The sequence below is a fragment of the Falco peregrinus genome, chromosome 3 (assembly GCF_023634155.1).
Source record: "Falco peregrinus isolate bFalPer1 chromosome 3, bFalPer1.pri, whole genome shotgun sequence".
NCBI lineage: Eukaryota > Metazoa > Chordata > Aves > Falconiformes > Falconidae > Falco > Falco peregrinus.
The window spans coordinates 26264052-26278363 of NC_073723.1; the positions used below are offsets into that span (position 1 = coordinate 26264052).

The 14312-nt window shown below is 37.5% G+C and overlaps 1 protein-coding gene across 1 annotated transcript in view; it reads left to right on the forward strand.

Annotated features, from left to right (window-relative positions):
* Window positions 1-14312, forward strand: part of ANGPT1 (angiopoietin 1) — a 171668-nt gene that overhangs the window by 154657 nt on the left and 2699 nt on the right. The window contains exon 8 of the mRNA XM_005230968.3: window positions 3992-4122. Within this exon, the coding sequence (XP_005231025.1) occupies window positions 3992-4122 (131 nt within the window). The remainder of the gene's footprint in view (window positions 1-3991; window positions 4123-14312) is intronic.

Here is a 14312-nt window from a genome sequence, read left to right on the forward strand (position 1 = left end):
CCACTGTTTTCCTTGATCTTCAGAATTTTCCTGCTGTGAGCAAGTGGGAAGACTGGTGATGTAGCCCCAAAACTGCTCCTTGACTTTTGACTGGAATTAGTTGCTCTTTATTTTTAACTTCCTTTCCTTTGTCTCCTTCAAGAACAACCAAGAGGAACTCTACTCTGAATTGCCTATTGGTGGTGTCCTGGTAGTTATTCAGAGTTTATTTTAAAGATTCAATCATGACTCTGAGAATACCAAAAGATTAAATCTAAATGGTAAGATATCTACTGCTGCCTGGGTGCTAGCAGGCTCATCAGTTGCCCTAGTGCTGCTATACAAACTTGCTATCTCAAGCCAGGCTAGTTCAGACCCCTATGACTTGAACTGAAGCTCAGAAAGAGAAGAACTGACTGCTTCAGGACCAATTTTGTTTTTTGATTGAGACCTGATTTTGGCCTAAAGCAGTGCCAGCTTTGCAGTATCAGTTTTTCCTGTTGAGTGATGCCAATTCAGGGAGGAAGGCCCAAAGCAAGAAAATTACTGTTTCATCCTATGGCTCATCTGCACAGTGCTGCAGTGTGGTTAGCCTACTAGAGTTTAGAGCTAAGCTAAGCTTTATCCTTTTAAAGTCACTGGAGACCTACTACACAAATGGTGTTGAGGGAAAGTCAAACATAACTGGAAAGATCTAAATCTGTGCTGAGTTGAAAGTTTATAAAATATGAAGGCAAGCGTATGAGCTTGTAAATAATCCTAACGTCCTACCCCTCTGGGGAAAACATTGCACACCAAGTATTATTAATTTCCTTATTGTTTTCTTACATCATTTTTTTTATTGGACTAAGTGGGTTTTATAGAGTTGATTGTTAATAAAAAGATCTGGCTAGCATTGTCTTTCTTATCTAAGTAAACAGCATTTGCTTTTTGTACTGACTTTACGAGACTTCTGTGAGCTTTGGTGTTGCTGATATAGGGAGGATGTATGGCCATTTAAAATTAGATTGTAAATATCATGTGACAAAGTATTTTTTCTATCAACACAACCTCAGAGAAGTTTATTTTGTTCTATGAAAAATTAGGCACAGATTGCAAAACAAGGCAAAAGTCCAATGAATGAAGATGGGATCAATTCCAGCCTTTCATTGGTACAGAACAAAGAAATGAACATGAGCAAAGACAGATCTCAGAGTAATCCTGTCTAAAACAAGCATCTTTTTATAGAGTAAAATGGTAATAATGAGCTAATTGCTACTGTGGTTGGACAATAGCATAATGCAATGACCTTCTTGGATTCCTGTTCCCAGGTTGTTCCTTGTTAAATTTCTAAGAATATTAGTGATCTTTTATTGAGGCCTACACTTTGCCGTATCCCTTTTTGTGCTATCCAGAGGTATTTGACTATCCGTGGTATCTATATTTAATCCAATAATTGTTATACATGTATGTGTCTGTACTTATCTATACATAAAATTTACTCTAAGAATTAAGTTCAAAGGTATTTAATCGTTAGGCTCAGATCAGGCAATGTGCAACTTCAAAATCAGGTGAAGGTAGGCAGTGTAACTACTTTGGCAGGATAAGCCTGACAATATTTTTTGCTTAGTAAATATTTAAGATATTCATGCCTAGCATCTATTGTCTCCATTTTTAAAGATGGAGAAAGGAAACACAGCAAGACTTTCACTGAAAATTAGGTGAAGTTTAGGTCAGTCTGAAAGTGTGAAACTCAGGCTCTCTAGAGCCCCAGGTGCTGGTTCTGTGCCTTTGCATCTTGAAAGGGCTCAGAAACTTTACTGGGATATCTAGAAGAGGCTTTTCAGTAATGAGTTTCCACAACAAGTTTAATGAGATAGGCTTTGTTTGAATCTAATATCCACTCACATATGTATGCAAGACAAAAAATAATAATAAAAAAAATAAAATTAGCAGCTGTGCACCTGATTAAGGAAAGTTGCCATATGGTGCTTATGTACCTCTTCTCCTCCCTCTCACAAACAGAGATCCAAACCCGAAGTTCTGTGGGAGAACTGGGTTTTATTTAAATCTCAGTCCGGAGGACAGACTCTCCTCATCTCAGAAAAGTGTCAATGGTTTAACTACTACTGTGTAAGCTAGAATGGGTTAGGGGTGCTCTCTACTCCTGCTGTTAACACTTTCCATTGAAGTGTCTATCTTCCATCTAAACCAACAAAGGAATGATGCTCTGATAAAGACATTTACATTTTTGTTCATCCAAAGTCATTGGATGAAAATGAAACAACAATCTAAGAAGTAGCGACAATAATCAGAGACTCATAACTGCTCTTCTTGTTCACCATGTTTGAGGGAGAAGTTGGGAAGGCATTTTCTAGATAGCGCTCCCAGCAGTAAAACCCAAACAGAAAGAAGAATCTCTCCTGCTTTACACACTTAAGTCCCACTTCTGCTCCCATGGCTCCTTATGCATTTTACATCCAATATTTAAGACATACTTACCCCTCTTCGATAACTCCAGAAGAAACAGAACTGATGTTTCTCACCACCTTTTCAGTGGACAAATCTATCCCACTAGATAACAAATCATATTCTTGATTAGCCCTGTGGCTCATGTGTTCCTGCCTGTAGAGCTTCAGTGGGACAGGTGAGAGATGCTCCTTCCCCTCTCTCTAGCTTCAGTGGCTAGGGCTTGCTCCTGGGATGTAAGGATTATGGCTTCATTTCTCCAGTGAACACTGATCCTGTCTCCTCCTTCCTGCATATGAAGCTATTTGGCAAAGGACACCTTCCTCTTCCAGCAATGTTTTATGAAAAAAACCAAGAACATACTGGCCAGATATCTGATGTAGGTAGCTATGTAGAGGAAGTAGTTTTTGCTGTGAGCATCCTTCTCCCAGTGATGTTTGCCTCACAAAGCTACTTAAGCAGAGGCAAGGGAAACCATTGCAGGCAACCTTCTCTTTCCTCTCTCCTCTCCTCTCCTCTCCTCTCCTCTCCTCTCCTCTCCTCTCCTCTCCTCTCCTCTCCTCTCCTCTCCTCTCCTCTCCTCTGCTCTCCTCTCCTCTCCTCTGCTCTCCTCTCCTCTCCTCTCCTCTCCTCTCCCCTCCTCTCCTCTCCTCTCCCCTCCTTTTTCTCTTTCTCTTTTTCTCTGTCTCTGTCTCTCTCTCTGTCTCTGTCTCCGTCTCTGTCTCTGTCTTTGTCTTTGTCACCTCTTTCTCCTTTTTCTCCTTTGAGCATTTCCTTCTGCATGTCACTGTCATTCAGGTCAGACATTCCCAGGTCCTCAGTGTTTCCTTGCTAGGGCAGAGGTACTCTGTTCAGCATCCCTGCAGCTGGCATGCCTGGCTTTGGGTGTTACAGCACTGAGCATCACAAAAACTCTGTTACTTGCTGGAGCTGGGCTCAGGCTCCTAGCTCATGGTTGTGATTTCAACTAGTTGACGAGGCTCCTTAAGAAAAGGTATATTTAGCATTGCAAGTTATGAAGACTTTTGTGGCTTGAACTCTAAGTTATTCTCCATTCATCACTCAGAGAGAGCTTTGGCAGAACTGGGTTGCTGGCTTGTGCTGTAACTGGTGGAATTAAAAATTCTGAAACTGCTGAAATCCTCTTTCGAGCCCAGGGATTAATAATGTGGCTGCTGCTAACTGGGAGTGCTGTTTCTGTGCCACAGTAAAGAGTCCAGCTACTCAAATACTCAATTAGTCTGTCAATGTGTTCCAGATCTCTGGGCACCTCTTCTCATTCTCTCTTCTGTCTTTGACTCCCTCCACTTTGTTGCATTTTCCAGTACAGATTCCTTGTGCTGAGTTCTGCTCTGGGGCAGGGACAGTGTGCTATTATAGATAAATTGAAAAATCCTGAATGTCCCCATTTTACACCTGAAACAACAAAGAGATTGACACAAAACATAAGACATTTCTGTATTTTCTGAGTGCACTTCATACAAACTAAACCTGATGTGGAAAGAGATCTGGATCTTTTATTTTTCTTTTTGGTGACACTGATTGTTTTCTTTTGCTGTTTCAGGCTTTATTTAAAAGGTCACAGTGGAACAGCTGGAAAACAGAGTAGCCTGATCTTACATGGTGCTGAATTCAGTACAAAAGATGCTGACAATGACAACTGCATGTGTAAATGTGCTCTCATGTTGACTGGAGGTGAGTACAACTCTGAAAATATGTAGTACATTGATAGGAATCTACTCTGTTTTCCTAAAGCAACCATGGATGAAGTTGCATTCATGGATGTGTTAAGTATTGTGTGAAAATTCCTTTTATTATTTTTGCTCCTATTCTTTTCTGTATATGCATTGTGGTAGTGCCGATACCTCAAGATTCCTATCAGCAGGGGAGGGATTATTCAGAGATGCAGTCAGTATACTTCTGCACTAAAGCTGTTGCAACAATGTCAGTGGCAAAAACATGTTAGTGTTATTGCTGAGGCAAGGAAGACAAACTAAGAGAGAGGAAGCTAAGAGATGAAGAAGGGGGAAAGATCTTTGTGAGAAGTGGAAGAATCAGCCAGAAAAAGAAGAGGGGAAATGCAGGAAAATAGAAGGTAAAGTTAAGAACAATCAGAATCTGGACTTGCAATATATTGTTTTACTTAGGAGTGTGATTCTGTTTTTCACATAATTAAAATGATTCAGCTTTCTGTCTTACATAAACATAATACATATGACACCATTAATATAATGGCTAAGCCACTCACCTGTGAAAGACTAGACATGTAGCACTGTTCAAATCGTGGCACTTAGCTGTTCTGGAAGATTTAAAACAGTATCTTTAGTGAGCTGAGTCGACCTGCAAAAGGAAAGAGTCAAGGTGGGGGAAAGTACAGAGAAGTGACTCTGTGACATTTTAAAGCACCAAGTCAATCTGACTGCCAGCAAGTATATAATGTCCATGACTGATATTTATTCCCTCCAGTGAAGAGGAGGAATATCTGATATTATCTCCCAATACAGACACCTAAAGCTCTGCATGAGAGTAAGAGCTTTCTCTGGCAAATGATGCTTATTCCTAGCCTCTGGATGGGCAAGCTCATTTTTATCTCTAGGACACCACCATTAAAGCAGAAAGCTTAAACTGGGATTCTTTGGTTCAGTGATCGTATGACCAAGAAAAGCCCTTATCTTTACATCTGATCTTCTTTGGAGACACTCCCTCAGTGATTTCTAACTTTCCTGGAAAAAATCCTATAGCATATAACTTCTTCATTATTTTGGATCAGACTTGTAAACTGGTATTATTTGTGGTTACTGGCAGTCTGACTGAATCCCTCTCAGACTACATTTAGGCATATAAGAGCCTCTAAAGCTCTCATCTGCTAACAGAAGATGGGTTCCCATCACTGGGAATTTATATCATATGCACAGCCTAGCTCCTCATTCTCTTTTGCTGATTGGAAATGACCCAGCTGGGAAAGTCTTTAAGAAGTTGATTTTTCAAACGTTTCTGACTTCCTCCAGTGATATCTTATTAAAAGCCAGCATGGGAAACTTCTTCCAGTAGACAGGTGATCATACACTACTTTTCCATTTCTATAAAAAAAGAAGCTAACCAGATAGTTCTGGACACACATAATGGGTAATAAGTCAATATTTTAATCAAAACTGTTGACTTTTCCCTTTAGAGACCATGCTAAACTAAAGTGTCTTACTTCCAAGGCAGGTCAGGGTTTAGTGAGAAGCTCCTAAATGTGGTTGTGTCTGTGCTGAAGTGCAGACTCATTCATGTATCTGAGCTGCCTGGAAATACCTCTGCTCCCAGACAGCTAATTCTGGGAGTTAAGGGTTTTGTTTATTTTCCTGCCCTGACTTCTATGGCAGGTCAATGGCCCGCTAAGGTCAGCCTGCTGTTGAAAAACCATTCCACAAGGTTCACATACATTTTGCTGCAGCAGTCTTGTATATCAACAGGAAAACCACATATTGGAATATACTGGTAGCAGATGAAAGAAATAAGGAGGAAGGGAGAGAATGACCAAAGGCTGAGGAAACCACATACAGGACAAATTACTGCAGAGTAAAACAAGATGCAGCTAGCCTTCGGAGACAGATGAGTCTAGCCTTTTGGACTAGACTCTGAGTACTAGTCTTTTGGAGATAGGCTGTACAGCACTGAGTAATTTCTAGTTCTTCTCAAAAAGAAAGACTTTAATCATGCTAGAATTCTCCTCAAACACTCTGCTATGCTTTGCAATGACTTTCTTATTCTTTGGGAAATATCAGAAATTAATTAAATATCAAAACATTTGTTTAGTGAGTAGATTTCAGTTTTGTACCATAGACAAAGACTAATTAAGAAAAGTAGCAATGATAACAGGTTTTGAAAAACCTCTTTTTTTTCCAAAAGATATCAGACTCTGTTAGTTTTGGCAACATCACAGAGAGCTCTTTAATGATGAATGATATGAAATCTACAGGCAGACTTCTAGCTATCTTGACAGTTTGGGTGAGCTTGTAATCTCTATGAGGTGAACTGAATATATTTATGTCAGGAATAAAGACTGAGATAAGCTGAAGCTCAAGACTGATATGGCCATAGTCAAGGCTGAAAATAAAAATGGAAGGAAAACACACATTTCTCTCTGTGATCTTACTAGTTGTCAGTTTTATTTGGTCTTTGGAAAAAAATATTATTCTCTCTCCTCCTTTCCCTCCTCCCTCTTCCCCAGAATGAGAAATTAAATACTGGGAGAATAATACAGTAGCATCAACAGGGGGTTTTGTGTGTGTTTCTTGTCTGTTCAAGAGCCATGCTATGCTACTTGACTCTATCTTAACATTGATTTTACGGAGTGGCTTCAAAAGTACATGCATGAGCTGGGTTCTTAGCCCCTGTGAACTTTACATGATAGTTAAATATTTTAGTTGCTTCAAAAATGTAAACTAAGCATGCTTAGTTTACTTTAAAGGGAGGCAAAGCATATTTATTCAAATAATTTCTTCATTTACACTTAACATTTGTCAAAACAGTAAAAAAAAATTGTATCATGAAAATACCTGTTAAGATGGTATGACATCTCAGGCCAGTAAACTGAAAAAACTGTTATATCCCCATATAATTTCAAGCATTATTCTGAAGGGTACCCCAATGAGCTACATACACTTTTTTTTGCATGAAACATCACTTAAAATGTAACAAACTGTCACCAGAATGAAGCAGTGAGGAGATGTCCAAAGTGTTTCAGACAGATTTCCAATAAAATAACACTTAACATGTCTGGAGCAAATTCATAGGCACAAGGCCAAGTTAGAGCATCCCACAAGGATAACACCTGTCAGCTGAGTCCCAGGAATTGTTTGTGCAATTGTTTTCAGTGACTGGAAAGTGACTCATGGTAACTTGGCCCATCATGAAGGAGTCTTAAGGTGATTTGCTTTGTCTTGCATTGGCTGCAGTCTGAGATGTTCACACAGGCATTTACCTTGCTTCAGGTGATAAGTAAGAACACTGCTAAACTTCTGATCCCTGAGATAGTTTGACAGAGTGATGGGGGGAGACTTTCTAGATGTCTTGCTAGGATTGAAACAGCATAAAATTATTGAAATAACTTTTTATATTTTACTGGAAGCACAGGTCCATCCAGCTGCAGTCTCCTCTGACAGCAGTCAGCAGCAGATGCCTCAGTACAGGCATAAATACAATGCAAATAAATGATAGCTCCCCTGAATATTTTCCTAGTATCTTTTGCATCTCAGGGGCTTCTCGAGTCAGAGACAGTTCCCATGTATTTAGTAATTCTTAATGGATTTCTCATCTATTAAGTGAGAGACTGCTCAATGACAATCTCCAACAGTGGTGCACTCATTCCCTGTTCTTTCACTGCTTTTTTTCTCTGAGTGGTGAATTTAAAGAATCTCTGGCAAGAACGGTGTGGGGTATTCTTGTCAAGACTTGTAGGGAAGTTCTTGGCTGAATATAGAAATCTGCCTTTACATTATCCAATCAGAAAAAGCCACAGTTTCTCTTGGATTTTTTTTTGAAACAAAAATTTCAGAAGTAGCAACCTCAGCACACTTAAAAGTATCCCACTTGAACACCTTGAAATACATCCACTTCCACAGGAAAGCAACAAATTTTAGGTTTTATACATATTGTTGCTTTCATAAAGAAGTTACTTAGAAAAAATATTCCTAATGTATCAATTATTTTGCCTAACATTTTTATAGAAAAATATAACCGCCGTGCAGATACAAAGTGATCAGAATTTTGTTTAATTCTTGAAATATTAGAAATATTTCATTAGACATATGACTAGTCAGCACTTTTAACAAAATCATTACCATATCGCTATGTTTATCAGAGTTAAGTATGGACAATAGTAATAAAATATTAGGAATACATGAAGAAGTGACTAACTTAAAAATTATTCTGTGATATATTTAGAAGATCAGAACATGGTCAGCAGTCTGCAAGTTTCATGTTATTTTTACATCATAAGAAGGTCCTTATAGAAAAGACTGTGTTATCCAGTTGATATGAAAAGCTAATGCCTTTTTGTCTTATATCCTGACAGCTAAATTCTGGTTTAATCTTCAGAACATCAAGTACCAATTTCTAAGTGATAGTCTGGTCAATCCAATACTCTAATGAATAAAAGAACATGGATCTGGAAATTAATTCCAGAGTCCCTTTCCAACAGAATAAAAGAATATGGGCCTGGAAATGAATTCCAGAGTCCCTTTCCAACACAAGGTTATCTCTATCTATTTCTTTCTGTCTTTATATTCATCTTTAAGATTTCTAGAGACAGAGATTCATTCTCATAATATAATCTGTTACTGAGTTTGGCTACACTTATTAGAAAGCTGTGCTTGTTGACTAAACTAATTCTAGGATAATTTAAGTGTGTTTCATCTTGTCCTATCCTTCATCACTAGAAAGAATAGACCATTCCTTTGCATTCCATTGAAAAGCTGATTTCTTCAGCAGCTTTTTTATGAATTTGAGATTGTTGGCAATCTGTCTTTCGAATTCAGGACTAAACAACCCTAAATCTTTCCTCTTACATTCACTCTTTTGGACTCTGTCCAGTAGCTCCAGAAATAGCTTGAGGTGTCATTCAAAACTGCACCCAGTCTTCTAGCTGAGAAGTTACCACTGCAAAGTCAAGCAGAACTTAAGTATTACCATCTCACTTCTTTAAAGTACAGAAAGTCAGAAACATTGAAATCTTTCATAAAATAAATCGTTACATCTTTTGAACAATGAAGACTATTTCAATATTTTGCTATCAGAAATTGTTCTTACTGGCTTTGTTGCCAAATGCACTAAATTTTATAGACAAACCTAGAGGGCTAGAAATAAATGTTGGCTTTTCCTAGGATCCATTTATCTCACGAACCCATACAGATATACCATTCAAACATACTTTGGATCTTATTGAATGGATTGTATTGAACTTACTGAATTTGGAAGTATTCAGTGAACTCAGGAGGGGGAGCAGAGATGTGAAGAAAAGGTCTGCCATCAAATGTGCAGGGTTTAGACACCTGTTCTTTTAGTATGTAAAAGGCAACTAAGAACCTTTTATCAAACCTGAGTACTCATTAGCAAGTTCCCAACGCACGCTAGATTTATAGTGCACTCATGAATTGACAAGCACTAGGTTACGAACAAATAAATTTACATACATATATGCTTAATTACAATTTATGCAGTAAGTTAAAAAAGGAAAGCTGTTAAGCTTTACAATATACAAATTTTTATAATGTTGCTTTTGACAAAGATTCTACCATATAAAAAATTATCCTTTTGACTTCAGAAAACCATTATAAAAGGTGGCCGTGTTTTTTTTTCATGTAATATCATTACTCATTTGAAGAATTCTCCTTTATTAGGTAGGTTTTTGCAAGAATTTGTGGAAATTATCAACATACATTCTTATTCTGTCAGTAGTACAAGCAGCTGTGAGGAGCTGAACTGTCTGGTGATAGGTGGCTTAAGTAGGCTGAAACTTTCAAAATAAATTTTTTTAATGAAAAGAGCTGACATGAAATTTAGCAGCTTCCCAGTGGTAACAGCAGCACTAATTACAGACTAAAGCATGAGTTCACAAAACCTGAGTATGGTTTAACTGCTCCAGAAGAGCAGCTGTCTACAGTGAAGATTCATTTTTATTTGTGTAGCTGGACTTTCAAATAACTTATCAATCTATTATCTAAATTATTTTTTTGTTTGGGCAATATAGTTTATGACCTAAGGATATTTATTGCAAACAGAGATAGTAGTGCTGCTTGAACTATACAAATTATTAGAGGTGGGCTAACCTCAAAGGACTGAACTCAGTTCAAATAAGCAGTTAGTGACTTCATGAACACAGCAACTTGAAGAAACTACCTGTGTTTCTGAATAAGACCTCTCTTAACCTTTTTATGAAAGCCGTCTCTTCACCTCTTCATTAGTCACTCTTAAAATCTTACTTCTATTATTATTTCTCATAATGCCCACGCTTCATTATTCTCATGCCTGATTCTAATATCCCATGGAAAGTATTGACAGAAGCCATATCTGAGGTTAAAATCTTACTGCTAATCAGAGAAGACTTGACACTTATTTGGGAAAGCCATTACCTTGTACTGAAAAATAGAATTCTTCATGGGAGGAAAATCCTCTGAACTCCAGGGAATAAGCCAACATCTAACTACTGTGTGTCTTTCCTTGGGTGAGACTGTCTCACGGCTCTGGACCTGCTTGATTTGGTGTTTTCTGCAAGGCAGAAAGGAATCTCTTTCAGAAACCTCTGATTTACATTCCCTTACTTCTTTGTAGCTACAAGAAAGTCACTGCTTCCAGTCCACTTCCCTCCAATATACAAGGTGTCTGAAAAAAATGTTTCCTTCGTATTCATTCAAAGATGTGAATTTTGGTGTTGAGACACAGAGTAGGAAGTCTTGTGATAATTCCCTATAGGGAATGAAAAGCTTTCAGAGGACTGCAGGGGAGGATGAAGAGTAGTAACTATATGGAAGGGGGGGGGGGGGGGGCGGGGAGACAGAAAATAAACCCAACTTTTTAATGTAGTACTAGGAAATATCATTAAAAAATCATAGTCTTACTAATAAGAACAGTATAGTGGAGAAATAAAAAGATGCTCATTAAAACACATTTTGAGAGGGATATTTATTTAGAATAAATCCATGATGAGAGACTTGAGAAGGTCTTCAAAAAGTTTTATAAAATTTTGTGTTTCTTTGACTCATTCCATTTTTAATTTACATTTTGTGGGACATCACTGAAAACTTTCTCCCCAAGAAGGCCATTTATGCATCTATTGCTGTTCCTTTAAGTTTAAATAGTAACTAGCGCAGCTTGCCAGGTCTTCATCCCAACACCATAAACAGAACCCAGCTGCATCTGTGTCCAAGCTTTGAAAAATGAGGATTAGATTTTCTCTGTTTAACTTTGTCTTAAGTTTCTACAAGATTACACTATGGTTACAGTAAAACATCAGCTGTACAGCTTTCTCTTTCTTTGGTTATTGCCCCCTTAGGTATAACTCTGTAATCAAAGGGAGGTCAATTGTATCAAAATAGAAGTTTGCCAGAATTTATCTGGCATAAATTCTTCCCTCAAGATTTCATTATGAAGTGTTACTTCTGCAAAAATCCCAATAAGTATTATCCAAAATCTAAGAAATTACTTTAGAAGACAAGAAACATAAATTACACAGATCTGAATAGAAAGGAGAGAGTAAGGGCTGGATCTGAAGGCTGATCATGGTAAATATCATATCAGTAGTAGTAAGGTATAGTTCAAAATACCTTCATACAATGCATTTATTATAGGTAGATAGAAGGCTAACCACCGAATATGATGTAACTGGAGGATTCAATAGGGCAGTGCACATTGTCTAAAAGGAGATTCTTACAGCTTCATTCCATTTTCAGAAGTCAGAGTGGGAAACACATGAAATTTAAAATTCTGCATTTCAGTCCACAGTGACATCTGCATAATTCAGTACCCACTCACTAGATAATCAGTTTGCCACTGCTGGTGGTGTTGAAAAAGGTTTGCAAGGGGGTCCTGGGAAGATTACAATGCTGTGATGTGCAGGCTGAAACAACTTTTAAAAATAAAGTGACATTTAACCACCAAAAGCAAAACACACCACCTGATCTTTATGATCTTATTTGCCTTTAGACATGAAGGTATATGTTCAGTACAACCCTGTTACATGGAAAGAGGCATAAGGTCTGTGCTAAAGATTCACAAAGCCATAGGTCTTACTATTGAAAAACACAATTAATCAAACCAACCCCCCCCCCCCCCAAAAAAAAAAAAAACAAAAACAAAAACAAAAAATAAACCCAGCAGAAATCTTTCTGGCAAATAGACTTCCTAGCCATTGAGGTTAATATAGCTTTTGACGTTGGGAATATTAGTTCTTTGCAGTCTGGGCATTCATTCTGCCTTCCTCAGTTGGAACTAAGCATCTTTCTGTTACATTACATAGTTACTCTGTAAGGTGTTGGGGAAAAAATTCTACTCCCATCAAGATATACAGCAAAACTCCCACTACTTTCAGTGGAGTCAGCCTGTCACCTAGTTTATATTTGTTAGTTTGTGTTCTGTAATCTTGGTGTTGCCAAGTTTCATGTTGTTTAGAGTCTTCCTTAAAACTCTAACTCCTATGGCAATCTAAAATTCATCTTAACAAGAAAAGATCTTGGGAATGTAGACAAGGGAGTTGACTGATTAATTTCATCTTAAAGCAACAATTTAAAATAGATCTTAAGATTCACACTTTTTCACCACTGACGCCATTTTGTCTGTTGGCTGAAGACATATACATATCTTCACTACAGAAGTCTAAAGGCGAGATGACTTTTTTTGCATACACTTTGCAACAAAACCTATACTTCCAGTAAGTTTGCATTTTCTGCATTGTCATGCACATGGTAGAAAAACCTCTGTCATCACTAGTGATATTCTCAAGTACTTGGTACATATTTCCAGTTTATTTTCAGTGCTATATTAACGAAGCATTCACAAAGGTGGAGGTATGGCTCTACATGCATTTTCTTTGCCAGAAAAATCAGGCTGAAAAGTTCCTGAGCTGTCACACATCTTTTTTAGCCTAATTTCTTGGTTCACTACTCCTTCAGTTATGCCAACACAACTGTTCACAGGGCCATTCTCTAAACCAGATTGCTGGTTTTCCCTCAGAAAGCAAAATTCTGTTTGGTTTTTTTTTTTTTTTTCCTAAATCTGTTGTTACCTCACTTTTCAGAACAATTTTACAAAGCGGCTACTGGAGCAGTGAACTAAAATCACAAGCATCTGGGCAAGGCATTTCTTTCCTTGTCTTTCCAGTAGAACAAATTATATGCAATTGCACACAGAATTCAAAGGACTAATGAGTAGAAACGCACATCTTGCTCGGAAAGAGCAGACATGGTAAGGGGAAAGAAAAGGCAGTTGGCAATTTTCTAGGCCTAACTTTTATATCAGCCAGTAAAATTTTTAATATCTTTTTGTACTTAATGGTAGTCAGGTAGCTAGTAATTTTTTGTTACGTGTAAACATGCAAATAAAGTGCCTAAAAAACCCATTAAAAAAAAATAAATAATTGAATGGATGTTTGTCAGTTTTCTAAGTGCCAGGTGGGAACTTTCTCAGTTTTGAGGTTTTGCAAAGAAGTGAACAAATCTCAAATGTATCTGTGTAAGGACTGTCCTGACACTGCTGACCCAAACATGTTTGGAACATTTCAAGATCAAGATTAGGAGGCTCAAGATTTAATATAGGGTTTTGCATTCAAAATAATAAGATTAAAGATTGCATATCACTATTCTGGCCTAAACTGTACATGCAATGAATATACCTTGACTGAAGCTGGCCATACTGTCACCTAAATGCATGCACACTCAGGTAATCATGTAAATCATCTATCCATGCATACAGGCATTCTAACTAACTGACAGTGTCCTACAGTGTTGTAATTGTCTTCTTCACTTAGTTCTTCAATTAATTTGCTGAGTCTTTTTTATAAATTTATCATATGTCTTAAAGAGTCTACCTGTCTCCTTGAACACCATTCTGAATGCTGATTATTTATTACTATAATATTGTAATTGCTATAACAGGCCAGCACCACCGTACTCATAACCCATGTTTGCTAGAACATCTAACCTGAGAGCAAAAAATCTGTCTGAGCAATTTAACAATCACAGTTAAAGCAACAGAAAAGGATTTTTAATAAAATTAAATCATGCTTATGCTGAAAATAATGCAACAAGGGAAATTTGCAAAATATTTATGAATTATAGACTTTTTCTGATGTTTACGTGAGATGGGTGAACTGTAATACTGTCTAAACATGCAAAGCAGTTTGTCTT